Source organism: Ovis canadensis, chromosome 6 (assembly GCF_042477335.2).
Source record: "Ovis canadensis isolate MfBH-ARS-UI-01 breed Bighorn chromosome 6, ARS-UI_OviCan_v2, whole genome shotgun sequence".
In the NCBI taxonomy this organism is placed as follows: Eukaryota; Metazoa; Chordata; class Mammalia; order Artiodactyla; family Bovidae; genus Ovis; species Ovis canadensis.
This window is the reverse complement of record NC_091250.1, coordinates 40,677,893-40,701,557: the sequence shown is the minus strand read 5'-3', so window position 1 is coordinate 40,701,557 and position 23,665 is coordinate 40,677,893. Positions and strand designations below refer to the sequence as shown.

The 23,665-nt window shown below is 39.8% G+C and overlaps 1 protein-coding gene and 1 long non-coding RNA gene across 4 annotated transcripts; one reads left to right on the top strand and one right to left on the bottom strand.

The window, feature by feature from the left end:
• The first annotated feature begins 524 nt into the window (after window positions 1–524).
• On the top strand, window positions 525–22,429 carry LOC138442374 (uncharacterized). 2 transcript variants are annotated; one of them, XM_069593628.1, is made up of 6 exons: window positions 525–834; window positions 13,678–13,813; window positions 17,276–17,417; window positions 17,563–17,608; window positions 20,952–21,038; window positions 22,283–22,429. In XM_069593628.1, exons 1-6 carry the CDS (start codon window positions 767–769, stop codon window positions 22,404–22,406), a joined length of 603 nt encoding a protein of 200 aa, XP_069449729.1. In that variant the 5' UTR covers window positions 525–766; the 3' UTR covers window positions 22,407–22,429. The 2 variants fall into 2 exon arrangements, with proteins under 2 accessions (XP_069449729.1, XP_069449730.1); XM_069593629.1 differs by lacking the exons at window positions 525–834; window positions 13,678–13,813 and adding an exon at window positions 15,987–16,105.
• On the bottom strand, window positions 11,860–22,883 carry LOC138442375 (uncharacterized). Of its 2 annotated transcripts, none has more exons than XR_011257673.1 (2): window positions 22,523–22,883; window positions 11,860–14,590 (listed from the first exon to the last, which is right to left on the bottom strand). It is a non-coding gene; the product is annotated as an uncharacterized lncRNA (long non-coding RNA). The 2 variants fall into 2 exon arrangements; XR_011257672.1 differs by lacking the exon at window positions 11,860–14,590 and adding an exon at window positions 20,081–21,110 and having other exon boundaries at window positions 22,523–22,741.
• Between the last annotated feature and the right edge of the window lie 782 nt (window positions 22,884–23,665).

Sequence of the window (23,665 nt, the reverse complement as noted above, 5' to 3'; positions counted from 1 at the left end):
TTGGCCTGGCCACTGTGGTGGCCTCCATTCTGTGAGTCCAGATGTACGGGTTAACTTTATCAATATAATATAACCATGTATTACTTTTGCTTCATGATTTTTAGCTTACCTTACTTTGCTTTTCATTTTCCTGGGTGTTCTTACAGTTTATTTTCTTCTGCTTCATCTTTTCATCCTATACTTTCTTTTAGAGCAAAATCACTTCCTTTTTATTATACTACTCTAATTTTAACAGTTACTAAAAATGAAGAAGATTCAAGTTAGTCACTTTTTATATTGTATTACTCTTGCAAAAAACAGCCTTTTCCCTGTTTTATTTTTCTTCAGGGTGAGGCAGTTTGACTAACTTGGTTTGTTCAAACTGAGGGACAAGAGGAAATAAATCTGGGTGTTCAGCATAAAAAGAGCGAATGACAAAGACGTTTTAGGGACAGGGACTTTTTGTCTTTCCTAGGTTATTCTTCATGTCTTTTTGACATCTCTGTTCTCTGGTTCTTATCTTTAAAAGACAGCTGCTTTACCCCAGGCGTAAATCAGAAGAGAAAAGCCAGTTACCCAGCAAAGCTGGGCCTGGAGGGAGGATGAAAGGGAATAAGCCTCCAGAGAAGGAGAAAGGAAGAATAAGGGACCCCTGGAGAGTCCACTGGGCCAAACACAACAAACAGGCGGTGAGCACAGACAGAACAGAGGCACTGACTAGGGAAGAAAAAGATGACGCCTTTGATGCCTCATAACCAGAAAATAAGATCCCAGGCGAGTGACACATATGCCTTGGGAACCATTCTGCCCCGGAAGTACAAGGCGCACGCCCGCGATTCATGGAATACATGGGAGGTAAGGGCTCAATTCCCGGGCACGAGACCAAACAGGAAAAGAGGGAGAAATGTGCTAATTGTAAATCATGGTTACATAACATAGGAACCACACTGTATTTTTCCACAATGCTGCAGTTAAGAATTAATAGAGGACATATTTGTTTTCTTGGAGAATATATTGAAGACACATTTATTCAAGATTATATGCATCAAAATTTTTTTCAAAATTTATGTGTACACACAAATTTGGACTTCCTGACTTAACCAGTTAGTTTATTTTAAAACCTGTAAACAAAGAACTCATAAAACACTCATTAAAATTTAGCTGATTATTTGACCCAGATAGCTAGCCTCGCATTTTTCCATTTTTTAGTCAGCTGATAGAAATCATATAAACATAGTTTAATTTATACAAACTTAGCTGAAAAGTTGGAGGGCTAATATCAATTTCAGTTAATGTTTTCATGTTTTGAAAGTTTGTTTGGTATCAACAGAGCTTTTAAAAAGTTGAAGTTCTGTGTGAGGAAAATACAAATCTGAGACTTGCTTGCCATTACTGTTGTCAGCTCATTCATATTTTAACATCCTCTCACTCTAAGGTATTAGAAACTGGATTATTTTCATGCAGGTAAATAAAGGCGATAAGGTGGTGGAGGGGGGATGCTAGTGGTTTTGTGATGGCAAAGAAAATGTATTTATGAACTAATTTAAAAGTACACATTTTTAGACATCTATTACAGCTAGAAGGCAATGGTACCCCGCTCCAGTACTCTTGCCTGGAAAATCCCATGGACAGAGGAGCCTGGTAGGCTGCAGTCCATGGGGTAGCTAGGAATCAGACACGACTGAGCGACTTCACTTTCGCTTTTCACTTTCATGCACTGGAGAAGGAAATGGCAACCCACTCCAGTGTTCTTGCCTGGAGAATCCCAGGGACGGGGGAGCCTGGTGGGCTGTCATCTCTGGGGTCACACAGAATCAGACACGCCTGAAGCGACTTAGCAGCAGCAGCAGCAGCACAGCTAGAAATGCAGCTTTAGGTACTTTAACGGTACTGGTCTTGATTTGTCCTGCTTCTCACAACTCCCCTTAAATCTACCACTTTATCTCTGTGCATTTCTTTTCTCTTAGTTGATGGTTAATGGACATTAGCCATCAACTGATAATCCCCAAAGAAATGAAACTAGAAGGACCTTTAAGGAGCATAAAAGTTCAACTTTGAGCTGTGAACACACACACACACACACACACACACACCAGAAACCAAAGGAATTTAGGGAGAAGCTGTGATGCACACATAAGAAAAAAAGCTATGGAATATATTAAGGTAGAACTTAGTTTTACAGAATGTTCTTGAATAGAAACTATTGTAACTGCTATGCTATCAGGCGATACTGAGTCTGAATAACAGCAATTATATGAATATTTTAAGACTACAGATACTTCCTTATGTATAGGATTTAAAAAAAAATAGTTAAAAAAACTTTTGCACCATATGAATACAGTGCAAAATTCAAGAATTATAGTAAGAGGAAGCCACTAATTCCCTATCACAAACTCCTACTTCATCACTCCTAACCTTCACCCACCAAATTCTTCCCCCTGGAGGCAACTATAGTTAATATATCTTGTGTATTGTCCAGAGATGTTATGTGGAAAATTTCAAATGCTCTATTTTGTCTCTTGGTTGAAACTTAAGAACTTCAGTTTTCCATTGACTTAAAACAGCAAAGTGGAATTCTAGTCTTTGGTTCTGACATGGAAATGACTTCCATATCAGTCTAGACAACTGAGAATTTGCTGATTATGCCAGGCATGGTTCCCATTCTGCCTTAGAGAGAGTTGTTTTCTCTCTCAACAAGATAAATAGACAACTCCTAGGAAGCTGTCCTCCCTTAATGAATCTTATTTCATTAGTTCATTGCCAAGAAATTACAGCTGATCCAAACGAAAATGTAAAATGAATGTGATTTACTTGTATAGTTTGAATGATATGAGTGACCTGGACTGTGAAAAGAGACAGATTACTCTTTGTTTTTTATTGTTATAACCAACCTTTCCTATCTGTATTGGGTGAATTATCACCAGCCACCTGAAAATACACTAATTAAAAAAAAAAACACAAAACAAAACAGGGAGAAGCTATGCATCTTCCTCCTTGCAGAGTGCTGATAAATTTATAAAACTATCTTGTCTGTATAAAATGCCTACTATTAATAATTCAGCAATAGATCTTTTTCTTTAAACAATGATGATGTCACCAAAATAGCTATAATTTGCAACCATTTGAAACTTACTAAGATGGTATGGCAGAAAGTCTTTATCTAAATATCTGTGGTTCCTATAATGGCAAAGTTTTGTTTTGATATTTATAGCAGATAAATGTCAGTACTGTGTTCTCATTGCAATAAATGTGAGATTAAATTGGAATGACAAACAAGCTATGATGACAGTTAATGATGGAAACACTCTCTGGTATTCCCTGTTGCCATCTAAATTGGTCCACATAACAGTCGGACAGGTCGGTTGGTGGGTGCAAATTGTTGTTACTGTATAGTCACTGAGTCCTGTCCAGTGTTTTTACAACCCCTAGGACTTTAGCCTGCCAGACTCCCATGTCCACGGAATTCTCGAGGCAAGAATACTGGAGGGAGTTTCCATTTCTTCCTCTAGGGATCTTCCCTACCCAGGGATCAAACCTATGCCTCTTGCATTGGCAGGCAGATTCCTGACTACTGAGCCACTTGGGAAGAAAGACTGCTGGGTGCAAATAGGATCATTCAAATTTGGCAGAACAGTTACACAGTGATGGTATTCAAGATGAGAATCTCATACCTCAGAAAGTATCCTAATTGTATTGCTGCTGCTGCTAAGTCGCTTCGGTCGTGTCCGACTCTGTGCGGCCCCATAGACGGCAGCCCCCCAGGCTCCCCCGTCCCTGGGATTCTCCTGGCAAGAACACTGGAGTGGGTTGCCATTTCCTTCTCCAATGCTTAAAAGTGAAGTCATTCAGTCATGTCTGACCCTCAGCAACCCCATGGACTGCAGCCTACAAGGCTTCTCCATCCGTGGGATTTTCAAGGCAAGAGTACTGGAGTGGGGTGCCATTGCCTTCTCCGAATTGTATTGCTAGTTATGAATAATTACGCCCTTAGTATGTGCCAGCAGGAAATCACAAGTGTCTAAACCTGTCCAATACTTATTTTCCTAGGTCAACAATCATTAAAATGTTCATTTGTCATTATTTATAAATTAAATTTAAGTCTCTGAGGATAAAAGTCTTTTTTTCTACCTTCTAAATTAAAACTTTATTTTAACGCTATAAAGAGACTTTTTTTTTTAAATCAAGTATTTCACAAGGTTTGTCATTTAAAAACAGCAGTCTTCTCCTCCTTCCTTCTCCTGATTATTGTTCCTCAAAAACTACTTTCAACTTTTAGATCTTTTTCCTGGTATTTATAAATAACATTCATGTAGTACTATTTTGTTCAATTTATTACTATTGATAAATTCTTATTTCTAACCTCTGCACTCCTGTCTTTCAAACACGAAGTTACCCTTTCTCTGTTCTATTATAGCTACAGCTTCCTCTTTGCTAAACCAATATTCAATGTTTATTATCATGTCCATTTAAATATCATTTACAGCTGACCCATGTTGTATATTATAGGGGAGGAAAAATGTTTTCCTTGACCCTTTTGATTGAGTCTGAAAGTTAAACTGACAAAGACAGATTAATAGGAGGAGGAAAGCATAATTTATTTAACACGTTTTTACATGACATAGGGACCTTCATAAAGAAATGAAGATCTGAAGAAGTGGTTAAACCTGAATGTTTTTCCTAGATCTGATGAAGAGTGGACAGCTGTGAAGAAATGTGATAGGACAAAGGGTGTGAAGTCAGTGAAATGACAGGGAAAACTTAGCAAGACCTGTTCATCTGGATTCTGGGTCCTAGAGAAAAGGATGTTCCTTTCCTATAGGTATAAGGAGGGTACCTCTACAGTAAGCATCATGTGACCTGCTTCAGGGGAGCGGGGCAGGAGAAGGTCAAAGAGACCTTCTTGCTTATTCAGTTTTCTCAGACTCTTTCAAGTTACAATATTAAATATGCCAAGGTGCCATGTTTTGGGGTCTCCTATTCTGAGCTCCATCAACACAACGATTACAATTGCTTTCTTCTATAATTTTGTTGTTTAGACAGTTATACTTTCATCTTTTTATTTTTTTAATTAATTTTCCATATGCTTATGTCTAGTTCATCCTGTGTTGCTTTACAAAGCGTTACCTTCCTCTTAATATATTCTAGAAGAGGTGGAAAGAATATACAGAAGAACTGTACAAAAAAGATCTTTATGGCCCAGATAATCATGACGGTGTGGTCACTCACCTAGAGCCAGACATCCTGGAATGTGAAGTCAAGTGGGCCTTAGGAAGCATCACTACGAACAAAGCTAGTGGAGGTGATGGAATTCCAGTTGAGCTATTTCAAATCCTAAAAGATGATGCTGTGAAAGTGCTGCACTCAATATGCCAGCAAATTTGGAAAATGCAGCAGTGGCCATAAGACTGGAAAAGGTCAGTTTTCATTCCAATCCCAAAGAAAGGCAATGCCAAAGAATGCTCAAACTACTGCACAATTGCACTCATCTCACACACTAGTAAAGTAATGCTTAAAATTCTCCAAGCCAGGCTTCAGCAATATGTGAACTGTGCACTTCCAGATGTTTAAACTGGTTTTAGGAAAGGCAGAGGAACCAGAGATCAAATTGCCAACATCCTCTGGATCATCGAAAAAGCAAGAGAGTTCCAGAGAAACATCTATTTCTACTTTATTGACTATGCCAAAGCCTTTGTGTGGATCACAATAAACTGGAAAATTCTGAAAGATGGGAATACCAGACCACTTGACCTGCCTTTTGAGAAACCTGTATGCAGGTCAGGAAGCAACAGTTAGAACTGGACATGGAACAACAGACTGGTTCCAAATAGGAAAAGGAGTACGTCAAGGCTGTATATTGTCACCCTGCTTATTTAACTTATATGCAGAGTACATCATGTGAAATGCTGGACTGGAAGAAGCACAAGCTGGAATTAAGATTTCTGGGAGAAATATCAATAACCTCAGATATGCAGATGACACCACCCTTATGACAGAAAGTGAAGAAGAACTAAAGAGTCTCTTGATGAAAGTGAAAGAGGAGAGTGAAAAAGTTGGCTTAAAGCTCAACATTCAGAAAACGAAGATCATGGCATCTGGTCCCATCACTTCATGGGAAATAGATGGGGAAACAGTGGAAACAGTGTCAGACTTTATTTTGGGGGGCTCCAAAATCACTGCAGATGGTGATTGCAGCCATGAAATTAAAAGACGCTTACTCCTTGGAAGGAAAGTTATGACCAACGTAGACAGCATATTGAAAAGCAGAGACATTACTTGGTCAACAAAGGTCTGTCTAGTCAAGGCTATGGTTTTTCCAGTGGTCATGTATGGATATGATAGTTGGACTATAAAGAAAGCTGAGTGCTGAAGAATTGATGCTTTTGAACTGTGGTGTTGGAGAAGACTCTTGATAGTCCCTTGGACTACAAGGAGATCCAACCAGTCCATCATAAAGGAGATCAGTCTTAGGTATTCATTGGAAGGACTGATGTTGAAGCTGAAACTCCAATATTTTGGCCACCTGATGCAAAGAGCTGACTCATTTGAAAAGACCCTGATGCTGGGAATGATTGAGGGCAGGAGGAGAAGGGGACGACAGAGGATGAGATGGTTGGATGGCATCACTGACTCGATGGACATGGGTTTGGGTGGCGTCCAGGAGTTGGTGATAGACAGGGAGGCCTGGCATACTGCTGTTCATGGGGTCACAAAGAGTCGGACACAACTGAGCGACTGAACTGAACTAAACTGAGCACTTTGGATAATCTCAGATTTCCATTTCTCTTGAAGACACACCTTCCCTCCTACTGCTCCAATCTGGAAACTGTTCTCACCACCTGCTTCTCAGGAGCCTTCCTGGAATGTCCATCACAGCATACCAGAAATCCCCTTTGCCCTCCTCCTGCACTGGATCCCTCATCCTTGAATCCTGAGATGTACCTCTTCCTGGTTTACTCTCCTTTCCTGATGGAGTGCATCCTCTAGTCATTTCCTACAAGACTGTGTGAGAGGTAGATGTGGAGACATTTCTGTATCTGAACAGGAAAATGTCCTAAGTCTACCATTAACTTATGTGATAATTGGACTGGGTGTCTGGAATTCTAGATTTCAAGGGCTTTATTCTTAAAATTTGAAGGGTTTGTTCTTCCATGCTGCAGGTAGCAGCTTTGAGGCTGAGATATCTGGAGTATTCTGATTCACCCATCTTGGTACGGGACTTCCCTTTCCTTTTCCCTCTTCTCTTCTCACCCCTGACCCTCAGGAGCTTTTAGAATCCCTTTTCTCTAGCCAGTGCTCTGAAGTGTCTCAGTGATATTCATTTATATAATTTGTTTCCTTCCTGTAGTTGTGGACATCACCTTCAGTTATGCTGTGACCTTTCAGTCAGGAAATTCCTGTCCTTCAGTTCTGGGAAATTTTCTCAAATTGATTGATAATTTTCTCCTCTTCATTTTTACTCATTTCTTTATGGAATTCTTATATTTGGAAATCAGATTTCCTGGAAAGATGCTCTAATTCTCTTATCTTTTTTTGCTGTTCTCTCTCTCCCTCTCTCTCCCACCACCCCCACCTCTCTCGTTGGTTTCCTGTCAATTTAATGAGGTTTCAGGAGGGAGTAAACTCTACTACTTTGGTCACCTGATGCAAAGAGCTGACTCATTTGAAAAGACCCCGAAGCTGGGAAAGATGAGGGCGGGAGGAGAAGGGGACAACGGACGATGAGATGGTTGGATGGCATCACCGACTCAATGGACATGAGTTTGAGTAAACTCTGGGAGTTGGTGATGGACAGGAAGGCCTGGCATGCTGCGATTCTTGGAGTCACAAAGAGTTGGACACAACTGAGCAACTGAACTGAACTGAACTGAATACATGAATATATATTTATTGCATGATATTTAATCACAAGTCTGACAGTTGTGAATAACTGAAGTTTTGCAATAAACTAACTGTTCCCTAAGAACCTGTGGCTAAGCCCTGATGCTGCCATTGCTGTCGCTTCAGTCGTGTCCGACTCTGTGCGATCCCATAGATGGCAGCCCACCAGGCTCCTCTATCCCTGGGATTCTCCAGGCAAGAATGTTGGAGTGGGCTGCCATTTCCTTCTCCAGGCTAAGCCCTAGTGGCCAGTATTAAACTGGTGGTTGATATGACATTATCCTTTTTATTTTTTAAATATGAAATCACCTTACATGAAAACTTTTCTGAGGATGCCTGACTAATTACCTATTAACTAGTCTAGAAATGCATCCACAAAGTTTAGCATAGGGAAATTATTCCCAAGTCGGAGAAGGCAATGACACCCCACTCCAGTACTCCTGCCTGGAAAATCCCATGGACAGAGGAGCCTGGTAGGCTGCAGTCCATGGAGTCGCTGAGAGTTGGACACGACTCAGTGACTTCACTTTCACTTTTCACTTTCATGCATTGGAGAAGGAAATGGCAACCCACTCCAGTGTTCTTGCCTGGGGAATCCCAGGGACAGTGGAGCCTGGTGGGCTGCCGTCTATGGGGTCACACAGAGTCGGACACAACTGAAGCGACTTAGCAGCAGCAGTTATTCCCAAGTAGGAGAAAAAAAAAATCCCTTGAATGAAATCTATATCTTGTCCATAATATTAAGCTGGTTCCAAATATCAGTGGCATTCTCTTGGCCATATAAACACCCAACACTCAAAATAAAAACATGTCATTTTTACTACTGATCTGAAATACTACTATGGAAAAATAGTAGTGTGTATACTGCTACTAAATACTACTACTACTAACAAATACTACAGTTGCTTAATTTATATATAGGAGAAGAAAATGCCAGATTCTATGCTAGTTTGAGCTTATAGTTTTAGCCTTCTACACAGATAGTTATGATTCAAGGGACATTCGAGAATGCATGCTCCTGTAACTGATTACTGTGGTTCTCTTTTAGCTAACAGTGGCTTTCGATATTCCTTATATGTTCCCCAATCATTCACTCTCCTAATGTTAACCAGGACTGGTTTTTTTCTTTAGCATGGACATACATGTGGATTGCAGGCACGGCTACCAGCTTCCCCTCCAGCATGAGGACCAGATCTGTCATTCAGGAAATAGGTGCAGAGATTATTCCTGGGCTAAACACTCACAGGAAGGGTGAATACGTAAGATGGCATAGGAGACTTGTAGCAATCATGAGAGATGAGTCACGCACTTAATCGGAGAAGCCATAAGTATTATTATCTTTTTTTCCTCTCAGGTTTTATTTTATTATAATTTATTAGAGAGTATCCTTTCCCTTGTTGTTGTTCAGTTGCTAAGTCATGTCAGGCTCTTTGCGACCTCATGGACTGTAGCTCGCCAGGTTCCTCTGTCCATGGGATTTTCCAGGCAAGAATACCGGAGTGGGTAGCCTTTCTTTGCTCCAGGGGATCTTCCCACCCAAGGGATCGAACCGGCATTTCCTGCATTGGATTTTTACTAAGCCATTGGGGAACCTCCCCTTCCCCTCCCCACAGTTTACCTGTTGATCAGTTATTTATTGAAACTGAGGGCATGAAAGGGTAGAAGGCCATGAAGAAAGTTTGGGCTGATCCAGGCCTGCCTTGGAATGTCTCCTTATGGTACTGTTTCCTTGGCCACAGCAGAGTGAAGATAAAATGTGGAAGGTTGTGTCTATCTTGCTTTATTTACCCTTGGTCTGTGCAGCTGGGGTGCAGTGAGTGGTGATGCAGGCCTTAGGCTGACCTGTCTGGAACGGTTTAAAAGACAGGTGGAAAGTCGAGGGCGGCCTCAGGGAGGCCCAGGGACCACACACACCTGCTCTGTGGCCACCCTGCAAGTTGTGGCGGAGGGGTGGCTTCCAGGCCCCCGGATGAATGCAGAGATTATACCACCTGTATTTCCTCTCCCATTTCCCTCCATAAAGCTGAGCAAACAGACTGTTAGATTGAAGCCTATTTGTGGCTTGTGAGCCTGGCTGTCAAGTTGGACTAGTAACAACCACTGAGGTACTGTAAAAGCAAATTCAAAACTGTTATCTCGGGTTCTTTTTTTTTTTTTTGGTAATTAAAGCTATTTTCATTTTGTAAATTACCAGCGTATTTTGTGTTTTCTTATTTCTCAATAAATGAATTCAATGGGTTTTCCCTAACTGAAGCTAAGGACAAGTTAGAGATAACCGGTAAATGTTGTAAATTAAGTTCAAGTTCTGCTCCACTTAGACTCATTCATTGAACTATTAAAGAAGCTACAGTGTATGAGGCAGGTAGCTGGGTATACAAATAAAAATGAAAATAAGCAGAACAATGTTTCTTTTGTGGAGCCTATGAAATGTGGGTTTATGTGTGAGTGGGGCTGGGAGTGGTATCACTGATGCTGTAACAGAGGTGAGTACCCATCGCTATGGAAGAAAAGGAGGGTCCTCTAACCATTCTGAAGAGTTCAGGTGAGATGGGGTGGTTACAGTGAGTCCACAACAGTGGGGAAGCAGAAGAGTGAACATATGAGAGACAGGAGTCTGATTACACAGAACTTGGAATTGATTGAATGTAAGGGAAGGGGTTTGCCCAGGTGGCTCAGTGGTAAAGAATCTGCTTGCCAAGCAGGAGACATGGGTTCAACCCCTGGGTCGAGAAGATCCCCTGGAGAAGAAAATGGCAACCCTCTCCTGTACTCTTGCCTGCAGAATCCCATGGACAGAGGAGCCTGGCGGGCTACAGTCCATGGGGTCACAAAGAGTCAGACAGGACTTAGGGACTGAGCACGTGTGCAAGGGAAGTGAGGAAGGGGTGAGTTGTGAGGGAGAAGATAGGGAATTCAACTTTGGACAAGCACCATCCTCTTCTCTCCCCTGGAACCATGTAGTCTGCATCTTTGCAAAAAAGCTTATCATTCTGTTTTGCAACTTACTTATATCTCTGCCCACAACTTTGAAATGCTTGAAATCAAGGCCCACATCCTATGTTTATCTTTGTAACCACAGAGTGTAGCACAAACTATGTCCTCAGATTTGTAGAACTGACTATAGCCAGGGACTGAAATACTGATTTCAGTCTTTTATCACAAAGGATGAACTTAAAACTCTTATTTCTCTTAATGAGTTTTGTGTTTTAATAAATTTCTACTAAGCAAATTGCAATATAAAAATAATCTCTGGCTTATGATCCTTGCTGATATAAACACACACCATAATCTTTTAAAAATTCCAATCAAAAGTAAAGCAACTTGATGTTTTGGTTAGTTTTAGCAATGCTACTGTAGTTAAATATTGTGTGTGTATGTGTGTTCTCAGTCACTCAGTCCTGTCCTATGAAATACTGAAATAGCTTGGAATTTCCTTTTTTTCCTTCATGCTGATTTTTAGAATTAATGCTTGGTGATGTACCTAACTTTAGCTCATTCTTGCTTAAAAATTCAGCACAATGTTGAACTTTTAATGCTGGCTTAGTTGTTACTTCTATGAGAAGAGAGGGTAAGAGATGAGAATGAGTGTGTTTTATCTTTACAGTGCTTTAATTCTTTAAAAAAAAATCTGAAGTGAATATGTCAAAATATAAACCTACCAAATATGGCTAGTGTGTACATGGGAATCAAATTTATTTTCTGAATGCTTTGAAATTTCATACTTTAAAAGTTAAATGGCTGATTTCAAGTGCCTTTTTGAAACAAATACCCATTAGAAAGTTGTTAACACATTTACTCACGATAAAAAACATACTGTGAAATTCTCTTCTAAATATCGATTAAAAACATCTGCCCTTAACTTTAGAAAAGATAACTTTAAAAACATCAGAGTAAATACAGAATTTCAATTATTGACAATAAGGGAAGACAGATCAAAAATATATGAGAATTTTAAAAATCAAAATTTTGATATATAAAATTAAGATTTCTTTGAAGCCTATAAACCCTAAATTATCACCTTTATTCAGATGACTCAGACGTCTAGACATCTGTAAAATTCCCAGCACCCATAGCCAGCAGCCTGCTGTACCACCCTTCTTGAGCCCAGTGTGATCCAAACAAAAGTCAGCCACCTCTGCCCCCTCTCCCACTCAGTGCATCCTAAACTGGTCCTCTTAATTCAGTGATTGGAGTCAATGCAAGTCAGAAGCCCAGGGCAATTTTTTTGGTCATTAAGCCTTGCAATATTAGCATTCACTTCATCCCAGGCTTCTTTACAGGAGTCTTTTTAAAATTGTGTCCACTTTATCCAGGTTGTGAGTAAACTAGCATTAGTCCATGAACTCAAACACACACAAACTGAGACACAGTCAGTGAGTGAAAGCCTGTGAATGAATGAGGGTTCCCAGGCCACGCTGTGGAACAGTCTTGTTATCCTGGGCTTATCTCTACTCCCCCAAGTGACGTATGATCATCTGACACACAGATTAAATGAATCCCTGGGCTAAATATCAGTAGAGCTTAAATTTTTAAATATATTATGTTCACAGAAGTTCAAATATTTTCCTTGCTCCCCAGTGGAACATCTTGTGTACTTCACACCTGTGGCTTTATATTGTGATCAGAGTGACAGTTTTGAAACTCAAAATGATTATGTTTCCCCCTAACTCATGTCCCTCTCCCCTTCTTCCATATACATGAACACTCCAGAGATTACCTATTGCTCTTAAAATAAGACCAAAATCCTAACATAGCCTTTGATCAAAACTTTTCTTAATTTTCACACTGTCTCCTCCAGCTTCATCTTCCCCAAACTAACCCTTGCTCTTTGATACAAAGATATGAAAAGTTGAGCTTCCTTATTATATAGTTTCATTCTAGTACTTACCACAGTTGTAATTTTACTTGCATATTTTATTATTAGTATTTATCTCCTATATAATAAGCTATATGTGTTTTCAATCTTGTTTTTGTTTTGATCACTACCTAGTACCTAGCATGCTGCTGCTGCTAAGTCACTTCAGTCGTGTCCGACTCTGTGCGACCCCATAAACGGCAGCCTACCAGGCTCCCCTGTCCATGGGATTCTCCAGGCAAGAACACTGGAGTGGGTTGCCATTTCCTTCTCCAATGCATGAAAGTGAAAAGTGAAAATGAAGTCGCTCAGTCGTGTCCGACTCTTCACGACCCCATGGACTGCAGCCTGCCAGGCTCCTCTGCCCATGGGATTTTCCAGGCAAGAGTACTGGAGTGGGGTGCCATTGCCTTCTCCGAGTACCTAGCATAGTCCCTGGCTTATTTCTTTTTAATGAACAAATGGTCTAAAGAGAAAGAAGATAAAGCATTCTCTCAAAAGATTGATATTTACATAATGCATTTGCCTATGAACCCAGATAAAGGAAGGATATGTGAAAAAAATTCAAACATCAATCAATCAATAAAGGGGAAATATAAGTAAGTAATATTTATGAGCTTATAGGAAGAAAATGGAAGCTCCTTAAAGTTGGAAAAGAATAAAAATGGTTTTAGATTTGAAGGAAGACATAGGCTCACTGCTTTGAGCTGATGGCATAAAATTATAGATGACAGTAACAAATCTGACTTTTACTTTTTTATCAGTATTGCCATTTGGGTATGTAGATTGTGGAAAATGGCCTAGATGTTCTTAATAAGTTAGCCTATATATATTTTTTGGTCCAAATGAGTTATATACTTAGAAGAAGCTTGCAGATGAAATTAATAAACTGTATTATGTGGATGTGTATACGTACATGCAAGCTAAGTTGCTTTAGTCATGTCTGACTCTTTGCAACCCTATAGGATTGTAGCCCTCCAGGCTCCTCTGTCCATGGATTCTCCTGGCAAGAAAACCAGAATGGGTTGCCATGCCCTCCTCCAGGGAATCTTCCTGACCCAGAGACTGAACCCATGTCTCCTAAGTCTCCCACACTGGCAGGTGGGTTCTTTACCACTAGTGCTGCCTGGGAAGCCCTGAAAGTAAGCCCTATTGGCTTTCAAAACCAAGTGCCCAAAGGGTGAAATCAGGTGAGCCAGGTGACAATTCACATACAGCGGGTTGAATTACATCACAGGAACCCTGATTTGAAGGAATCCTGATCTTTTATACCAGACAGTAAGCCTGACTAACCTTTGCTCTGGAGGGTGTGTTTAGTTCCTAGGTAACAAAAATACCACAAACTGCTGAAAACCACAGAAACTTATTTTCTCACAGTTCACGAGGTCTGAACAGCGAGCTCAAGTTATTGGCAGGTTTGGTTGTTTCTGGAGGCTCTGTTCCATACTTTTCTCCCAGCTTCTAGTGGCTCCCGAAATCCTTGGTGTGAGTGAGGCTCGCCGCATACAACTCAAGGACAACTCCTTGAATGCACTATCTGTTTACCTATGACCCACGAGACTAAAGAGACAAGTCATCTGGCTCCACACACCCAATATATGATGTTGGGACCAGCATAGGAAAACTGCCATAGACATTTCAGTTCAAAAATGGGGGAAAGTGGGAGTCGCAAACGAGTTCTCGGACTAGAGCCGTTCTAGGGTCCCCCCAGACAAAGACTGGAAGTTCCTTGATTGGATTCCAAGGTCTGGAATGACTGCAGGCCTTCACCATGACTTTTGACTCCTCCTCTGAGCCCTTGGCTTCACTCTCTGATTCACCCTTCCTTTCTTCATCACAGGAAGCATGTTTTGCCGGTGAGTTTTCTTAGCTTGCTTCCTGTAAGTAGAAAATCAGGGGTTCAATGACCTCTTTTTAGTTTGCACCATCTCTGTCCCTGTGAGTATCTTTGCTGATGTAATTCTCTCAAATCTTTCTGGACATTCTGTGAGGCTCATTGGAGTTCACTCCGTTACACAGAGCCACCATCACACAGCATTTTCTACTTTTCTTTGCCCATTGTTTTCAATCTATCCTTTTGAAATTTGTACCTCTTGCTTCACACTATTCCCTATTATCCTTCTCTTCTTTCTCTATAGCGTTAATTATCATCCAATATAAATTTTACTTTTTTAAAAAAATTATTGTCTGTTCACTCATTTTCTACCCCAACTATAATTTAAGCTACAATTGGTCAGTGAATTTTGTTTGTTTCGTTCACAGTGATCAGAACAGTGTCTGACACATACAAAATAAATACTGAATAAATGACATAATTTCTAAAAGGATTTGAAGAGTTTCAGAACAGGCATTCATCTTCTGTGAAACTTTGTGACATATAGAAATATGTGAAAGAGCATTCGTTCAGGAAGCAGAATCAATAGAGATGACTTTGGATGCGCTAATAGGATTAAAAAACTAAAATCTCCTCCAATGCACACACATATGCACACAGACAAAAAAAAAAAACCAAAAAACTTCAACAATAAGGAACACCACTACTATCACAAATGCACTCATGCAAAGACTGAAACATAGACTTCTTAATACATTATTGTGAATAACCAACAACTCCCTAAAGAGGAAAGAGATATGTTATCAAAGTTGAAGTTACATTATAGAAATTAGAGTAATATATAACTTATTGTGTAAGTATAAGTATTTATAATTATAACTCATCATTTTGTTCATATTGGACTATGCTAATTATTTTTTCTCTAGTGTATCTTCAATATGATCATTAAATATATTTAATGATCTTTGTTTTATGCTTATAAAGCTTCTAAATGAAAGTCTGTAAAACACCATCTCTTGTTCTCCAAGTTTTCAATTCCTGATTGATTTGTTTGGTTAAAAGACTTGAGTAAAAAAGTCTATTTTTAAGCTCTTGATCTTGGAATCAGTAATTGATATTTAGCTTTCATGGCAGCTATAGAAAATTGAGTTTTTAAATTTGAAGCTACATTTTTTTCTTCTCCTAGAAGAAAAATCATACCTGAGAGGGAAGATGTCAATCACACTGTATTTTTCTCAGAGTCTGAGGCCCTCCTCAGAATCCACTAGGTGAGGGTAAGAGAAGGGTATGGGGCCCTGAGCTGTCCATGCTGGTGAAGCTCTTCATGGTCTTGCTGCGTTTCAAGGCTGCCCCACAGGACTGAGTTCCCTCTCAGCCACTGATCTCTGCATGAATCAACATCTCAGAAGGTGTTTTCCATATTTCTGAAAACAGTAATGGGCACATTGATTCCATTGATGGACAATGTAAACTTGTTTGAGCATCAACGCATGGCTGAAGTACAAGCTTCTTATGGGAAAGAACCTCACTTCGTAGAGCTTCCTGAAGGGAACTTACAGGTATGTTCAAGTTGCTAGAGAAGACTGATGTTGGGAGTACCCTGGTGGCCTAGAGGATAGGATTTGGGCTTTTACTGCCATGGCCCAGGCTTGATCCCTGGTCAGCAAACTGAGATTCTGTAAGCAATGCAGCATGGCCAAAAAAGAAAACAAACAAACAAAACTGATGTCAAAGCTCCTGCTAATCCGCCAGCTCTTTTAGGAAGTATCCTCCACCGTCAGACGAGGTATGGGCTGAATTTTGTCCTCCACCAACTTCATACATTAAAGTCCTAACCTCCCCTCCCCACACTGTACCTCAGAATGTGACTGTAGTTGGAGACAGGCTCTTTACAGAGGTAATTATGTTAAAATAAGTTCATTAATATGGGCTTTTGGTGTCCTCATTAGAGGAGGAAATTTCGTCACAGAGATGTACAGAGGACAGATGAGCCAGTTATAGGGAGAAGACAGTCATTTATAAGTCAAGGAGAAAGGCCTAGAAAAAACCAATCCTGCTGACACCTTGATCTGGAACATCTGGTTATAGATTGTGAGAAAATGCATTTCTGTTGTGCAAGCCACCCAGTTTGTCACATTTGGTTATGTCAGCCCTAGCAAGCTGTGAGTTTTCTCATCTTCTGGAGACCCGCTGGCCCACCTGGACCTCTTTAGGGAGGAAGCTGAAAGTGCCATCTGAAGGTCTTTTATTTCTGCTGTTGCAGCCAATAGTGTCAGAGAAGGAGAGCAGGGCTGTTGGTTCTCCAGACTGGCAGAACAGGGCAGGAACCTCCCTCCCACCTTAGTCTCACCACCATATTTCTGCCCAAGCAGAAAACATATTAATTCTCTTTTCTGCTTCCTCTTTTGTTTCTGTCTTCATTTTTTTTTTCCTTTTATAAACAGCTAAGATCCTATTGGTCAGTATCCAATCCTAAGTAGTTACCCAAGCCAGTTATATTACATCACCCAGAAAATTAAAAGTATAACACCCAGAATGATTAAAAATAAAAGACTAGTGATAATAAAATTTTCCCCTATAAACAGAGACCTATGAGGAACATCCTTCATCTGTAAATCATATGAATCTCATCCTGAAATGCCTTTCTTCTAGAATATATTCATTTTTCCCACGTCTGAACCATAAGTATATCCCCACACTTCTCTTCTTGTTCCTCTTTATTTTTGTAGCTTCTAGTCATATCAGGAAGCATGATCTCTCTGCTTTACATCTGGCTGTTTTCCCAGAGCTTCCATTTCCACGTGGCCCATCTTTATGCTCACTTGGGGTACCCCAGTGCCCAGCATATTGTTGGCCAGAGATACCTGAAAGGTAAATCTTTTGCTCATTTACTAGGGGAAAGGGAAGGGGAGGCATTTGCTGGTTAGAATTTGTTCATGTATCTCTAGGTTTATTGAAGATTTTAGTTAATAATTGACTGAGTCCCTTTTTTCTCTGATACCGTGGTTTCACCCAGGAGCTGGTGTGGTGAAGGATCAAGAGATGGCAATGCACTGGTTTAGGTAAGAAAACAACCCCTACCAAAAGCAAAACTCTAAAGCTGTCATTTCAGGAAGTGCTGAGATATAAAACCTTATGATTTTGGCACTTCTTCCCTAGAACAAAAATAAGGTACGCTTTCTTAAAGTGTTGGTAGCTTCTTTTTCCACTCAGCGGTAAGGTAGGATTAGTGATGGAAGTGATGTGTCTGATGCATTTAAAAACAGTGTACACAATGTAAGCAAACAACAGATTAGCTTTAAAAGAGCTAAACTGGAGAATATGTACCGTTCTAGATCAAGATCCAGAACATCAATAATTTTATTAACCAGCACTGTATTAGCATTACCTTGCTTATTAAAGTTTTGAACTCTTGACAACTAGAGACAGATTCATTTGAATTTAAAAGTAGAAATACATTTATTTATTGTTTATTCTATTTTGGGCCTAAATTCCATTCAATATTCAAATTTTTCCACAGGCAGCTTTTATAATTCTGATTGTATAGCACTGGTGTGATGAGTCCTCACGGAAAAATATATATTATATTTGCAGTTTGAGAAAGTAATAATAACTTTGGAAACAAAGACTTGAACGCTTTACCTGACACTCTAAGGGTTAGACAATGGGAATGAATAGGCTCTGAGGTGTTAGAAACTCCATTCTACATGGAGACTGTGGTAGAAAACAAGGACAAGTTAGGCTGAGGTCAAAGTCACCTGATATAGAGAACTGGCTTAGGGTTCATGAAGTCTCAATTTAATCAAAAGTAGAAACCCCTGAAAATGGAATTTTGCCATAGTATTCTTTAAAGTGATATTGTCCGATATGGCAGTGACTAGCCACATAGGGCAGTGAAGTGTGGTTAGTGTGAACAGAATGTGCTATACATGAAGAGTATACACAGGGTTTCCAAGATTTCATATGAAGAAAGGAATATAAAATATCTCACTAACAATTCTTTGTATTGATTATACATTGAATGATAATATGTTGGATATATAGGATTAAATAAAATATATTATTTAATTTTACTTATCCCTTTTAAAACTTTTGATGTGGCTATCAGGACATCTAAAAATACCATGGTATGCATTTTATTTCTATAGGGTAATGCTGATGATCAGAGTCCCCTATGATCCAGAGAAGTGTTCGGTTACCTGAGTGAGCAGTGAGCACAGCCATGGCTTTGCCATTGCCCTCGTATTGACGAGATCATCCTTCTCAGATGCTTTTTGTCTTCTTGCTAGAATAGTGGGTGACAAGCCTGGCTGCATAGCAGAGTCCTCTGGAGAGCTTTTGAAACATACTAATGCCCAACTTCAGACTGACTGAGTTGTGCTGAAAAGCATCCTGGGTAGCTGTAATGTGTAGGGAGGGCAAACCACTGCCACTGCTCTAGAAGTCCACATTGATTTATAAAGTAAAAACGAACCAGCGGAGGAAGCCGTTTCAGTAACACATTTCAACACAAAGTTTAAAGTGGATATGTTGACCAAATTCACCTGCCAACAGAAGTACCTTTGAGAATCAAGAAGGGAATGACATGGCTCTGGAATGGCTAAGCATGGTTGGTATTTAACTCTGCTTGGCTGGAAGCCTTGCTACTGAGACCTAGGCCACACACCAGCAGTACTGGTATCACCAGGCGGGTACTTGTTAGCAATGCAGCATTTGAGGCCCTAACCCAGCCCTACTGAAACATTATAACAAGATTCATTTGTTATAATGAATGAAGATTCATAATTTTCATTATAACAAGATTCTGGGTTGGCTAGTATGTGGATTAAAATTTTAGAAGTGTTGCCCTAAATAACATTTTGTAAACCAGACCTTCCTTACATGGGACATACAGTTAAAAGCCAATTTCAAAAACTTTTCCATTTTTCAATAGAGTCCACTGTCAGGAATGCAATGGGAAAAGCATTACAAAGGCAAGATTTCTCCCAGCATATTTTAAAAATATCTTTTATGGTTCATGACTCATTCAATTTATTTATTAAATAAGTGCCTCATTAAATTTTTCTTTTTGTCAGTTGTGAAGCTTTCTTATCTAAATGTCTGGTGGCTCAGATGGTAAAGAATCCGCTCACAATGCAGGAGACCCAGGTTCAATCCCTGGATTGGAAAGATCCCCTGGAGAAGGGAATGGCAACTCACTCCAGTGTTCTTGCCTGCAGAATTCCATGGAGGGAGAAGCCTGGTGAGCTTCAGTCCATGGGGTCCCAAAGAGTTGGACACAACTGAGTGACTAAGCACACACAGCATGTTGTAATTTCAACATTTTTTTTCCTGTGAAAAGTGTATTCATGCAGTCTGCTCACTTTCCCACTGGATGTTGTTATTTTCCTGCTTATTTTCAAAATGTTTATGCATTAGAGATAGAAAACTTTTGTACATTTCCTTGTATTTTCGACTTTCCCCCCTAATCATAAATAAATGAAAAGAACTGTAATGTAGCAAGGCAATAATTATATAAATTATACTGTCCAATATGATGGCCATTAACCACACGTGGTCATTTAAATTTAAATAAACTAAAAAAATTCAGTTTCTCAGTTGCACTATTGACATTTCAAGCATTCAGTACTCACAAACGGCTAATGGCTACTATAGTGGAAAGCACAGATGCCAAACATTGTCATCTTTGTAGAAATTTCTGTTGGAAAGTATTGGCACATTACATATTTCAGCAACTGGAAATAGTGCTTAAGAATCAGGTTACATGCTACTGAATTCATAATATTCCCAGATGGTCCTTTCCTATATTTTGATTTCCTATATATTTTGGAGAGAAGATTGTAATTATTTTAATGTTTAGAGAAGCTGATGAATGAGTTTGGAGCAAATAAGTGATTAAAATATTCTTACAACATCAGTTTTTTTTTTTTTAAGTGCTTCACTTGTTTCAAATAAGAGGTTTTTTTTTTTTTTTTTTTTTTTAAATGAAAGAGGCTTATTAACATTTGTCCCAGTGTAAAAGACAGAAGTAATGGTTTTTCGGAGTGTCCTTCAGTCATGCCTGACTCTGCAGCCCTATGGACTGTAGCTCGCCAGGCTCCTCTGTCTATGGGATTCTCCAGGCAATACTATTGGAGTGGGTTTCCATGTCTTCCTCCAGGGGATCTTCCTGACCCAGGGATCAGACCAGCCTCTCTTATGTCACCTGCACTGGGAGGCAGGTTCTTTACCACTAGTGCCACCTGGGAAGCCCCATGATTTCCAGTAATGGTTACATATTTGTATTAGCAGTGCCTTCGGCTGTATTAAGGGAATCCATTTTCGCAGCATTGTTTCCTTGTTTTTTATTGCATATTCCTCTCTGACCCGATTTCCACTTCCATTTTCTTTTCCTCTGTTTTTCAGACGAGCCTCCCAGCAGGACCATCCTCACGCTTCCTTTAACCTTGCAGTAGGAAAACTGAAAAACAAAACTGGATCCATGGCAGTCGGGTAATGAAAATTAGCAGTCTTTTCCCTTCCAGCTGAGATGTCATTCCTTCTAAACCTGCCCCCATACATTACCTGCAATTGACAGATGAAAGCATTTTATATATAGTGCACTTCCCACTCTCGCCTTTTTTATCTACTTACAGTGCTATGAGTTATGATAAAAGTCACAAAGTAAAAGAACCTAAGATTCATATATGTGCATAGAGCCCATGGAATAAATTCATAAAGTAGCTGATGAGTCTAAAATGAAAGGCCAGGTTATTTCATGATCCTAAGAGTCTCCTGTGAATTTTTAAGGTTCCTAGGAGTCCCATCTTTCTAGCTGTATAGCATTTTCTCATGAACAGAACAGAACTTGGAAGAGTATAAGGTAGAAAGCTCTTTGGGGACACAAATTCTGTTTGTGTTTATGAGATGAATCCCCTTTTGATTACTCACAGTCCCAAGAGAAATTACTACATTTTCTCTGGAGAAGTTTTTCTTAAAGCTTTTGAGTAGTTCATAATCTGTAATATTTTCATCCAGAGATTCTGAGTCAGAAACATCTTTATAGGCCTCCCCCAAATAAACTGTTCAATTTTCAGCTTGTTTTAAGTAATGCAACTGACATGTATTCCATTGTGTGTGTAATCCCCACCCCACCCCCCCCAATTGTAGACCTTAATCAGCTCAGGCTGATGAGCAGACGAGGTTCAGAAAGGGAGTCTCAGTGAGAGCCTGAAGGATGGGGTGGGTCTAGTGACTTGGTGTAACACTTAGGGCTATTGGTTTCATGCATTACTTGGTAATGAAATTTGGAAACAACGAATGGGAGGCAGCCAAATCACAGGGTGCAGTCAGTGTTCTCTTTCACAACTGCTGGTGGGCAGTTTTGCAACTGACTGATGAGCAGGTTGAATGGAGCCCCTCTCCAGTTACCACTCTCAAACCAAAATATAGAATTTGCTTGCAAGAAAGGGGTGTCTCAGACATTACCTAAGAGTCTTGGCTGGAAAAATTTTTCTAAATAGGGCAAAAGAATCCAGCTGGACTCTGATGTTGTAAGACTGTTTCTTTGGGTAGTTTTTGATTTTATTCTGAAGACACTCATGATGAAACCCAGATGATATGGCAAGTGTTTCACTCAGTACCTTAGAATGAGTCTAAACAGGTGTTAAGCTGGCCCTTAGCCTAAACACTTGGACATGCAGGTTCTTTGAATTCACTCTTTCTTTGTGATTCTACTAAGTAACTCTCTCTCCTAGGGACATAGAGATGCTCCTTCATGTTGCTGCAAGACAGGGGATCCAAGAGGCCCAGGAACTTCTGGAGAATATTATTTGGACTAAAAGCAAGCCCTTGGCAACTAAAAGAGTGGGGAGTTTTTAATAAACATTAACGCATGTCACACACGCTTTTTCTGAAGCAGGGTCTGTGTGTCTCACTCGTCAGCTGTGGCCTTGCAGTGTTTTGTGGAACTGTCAGTGGAGGTGGCTTGTACTTACAGTTTTATATGCTGCTGTATCTTCAATTTGCTGTCCCAAGTCCTTTAAAGCAGCGTACCCAACCTTTTCGGCACCAGAAGTTGGTTTCATGGAAGACAATTTTTTCCATAGACCGGGGGATGGGCGGGGGATGGTTTCGGGAAGCTTCAAGCAGATTACATTGATTGTGTGCTTTCTTTCTTTCATTATTGCATCAGCTCCACTAGATCACCAGACGTTAGATCTCAAGGCTGGGCACTGCTGCTTTAAAGCAAGGTGGTGCCTGTATGTTTTCCTGGGCTTGGAGTTTGACCTCTTCTGGATGGAGAGGTATTTTCTTTTGCTTGCATGACTGCTCATCTCAGTTAAGTTTCCAGTCAGTGAGCATTGTACACAGTGGTGGGAGGGAAGGAAGCAACCTGTCCCACTAGAGACTTGGCTTCTTGGCTGTGTGCGTTGGCACCCGCACATCCACGGTGAAGGAGATAAACTCTTCATTAGCCTAATCTATGACATGTGGTGTTCTGCTTAAAATAAACTTGTTTTCATCTCTACATTCGAATTTTCTGCTCGATTAGCTTTCTATGGTATTTTATCGTATTTGCTTTTTGTATTACAAAAGGGTCTTTATGGGGAAAAATAAGAAGGCTGTGAATATTGTCACTAGGAGGGAAAAGGCTAAAGTAGAAGAATTCACAGTTATTGAGCTCCTGACGTGTGTATGGTTTTTCCTGACTGATTTCAAGTATGTTAGTATTAACTTGGATAAAAGCCTTATGAGGTGGGTAGTATTATCATTCTCATTTTATAGATGTAGAAATAGGTGTAGAGAAGTAATATGTGCAGAGTCATAGCATGACTGGTAAAATAGGTTTGAATTTCTTAACTAGTTTGACTAACATTTCTCCCTTAAATTATTAACATCTCATTCCTAAGAAATTCAAAGATGCTCCAAGAGCAGGTACATGACTATATTACTAGTACACAATGAGAACTTACCTTAGCCAATGACTCAGTTGCGTTTTCTAACTGTATTATTTGAGCACAAGCCACATATTCATATTCTTTTAAAGTAGTATTTTTAATCTTCAATATAGTTAGCTGCATTTATTGCATTTAGATTATAGTGTGATTCTCTCCTGGGAATTTAAATTCAGAAACATG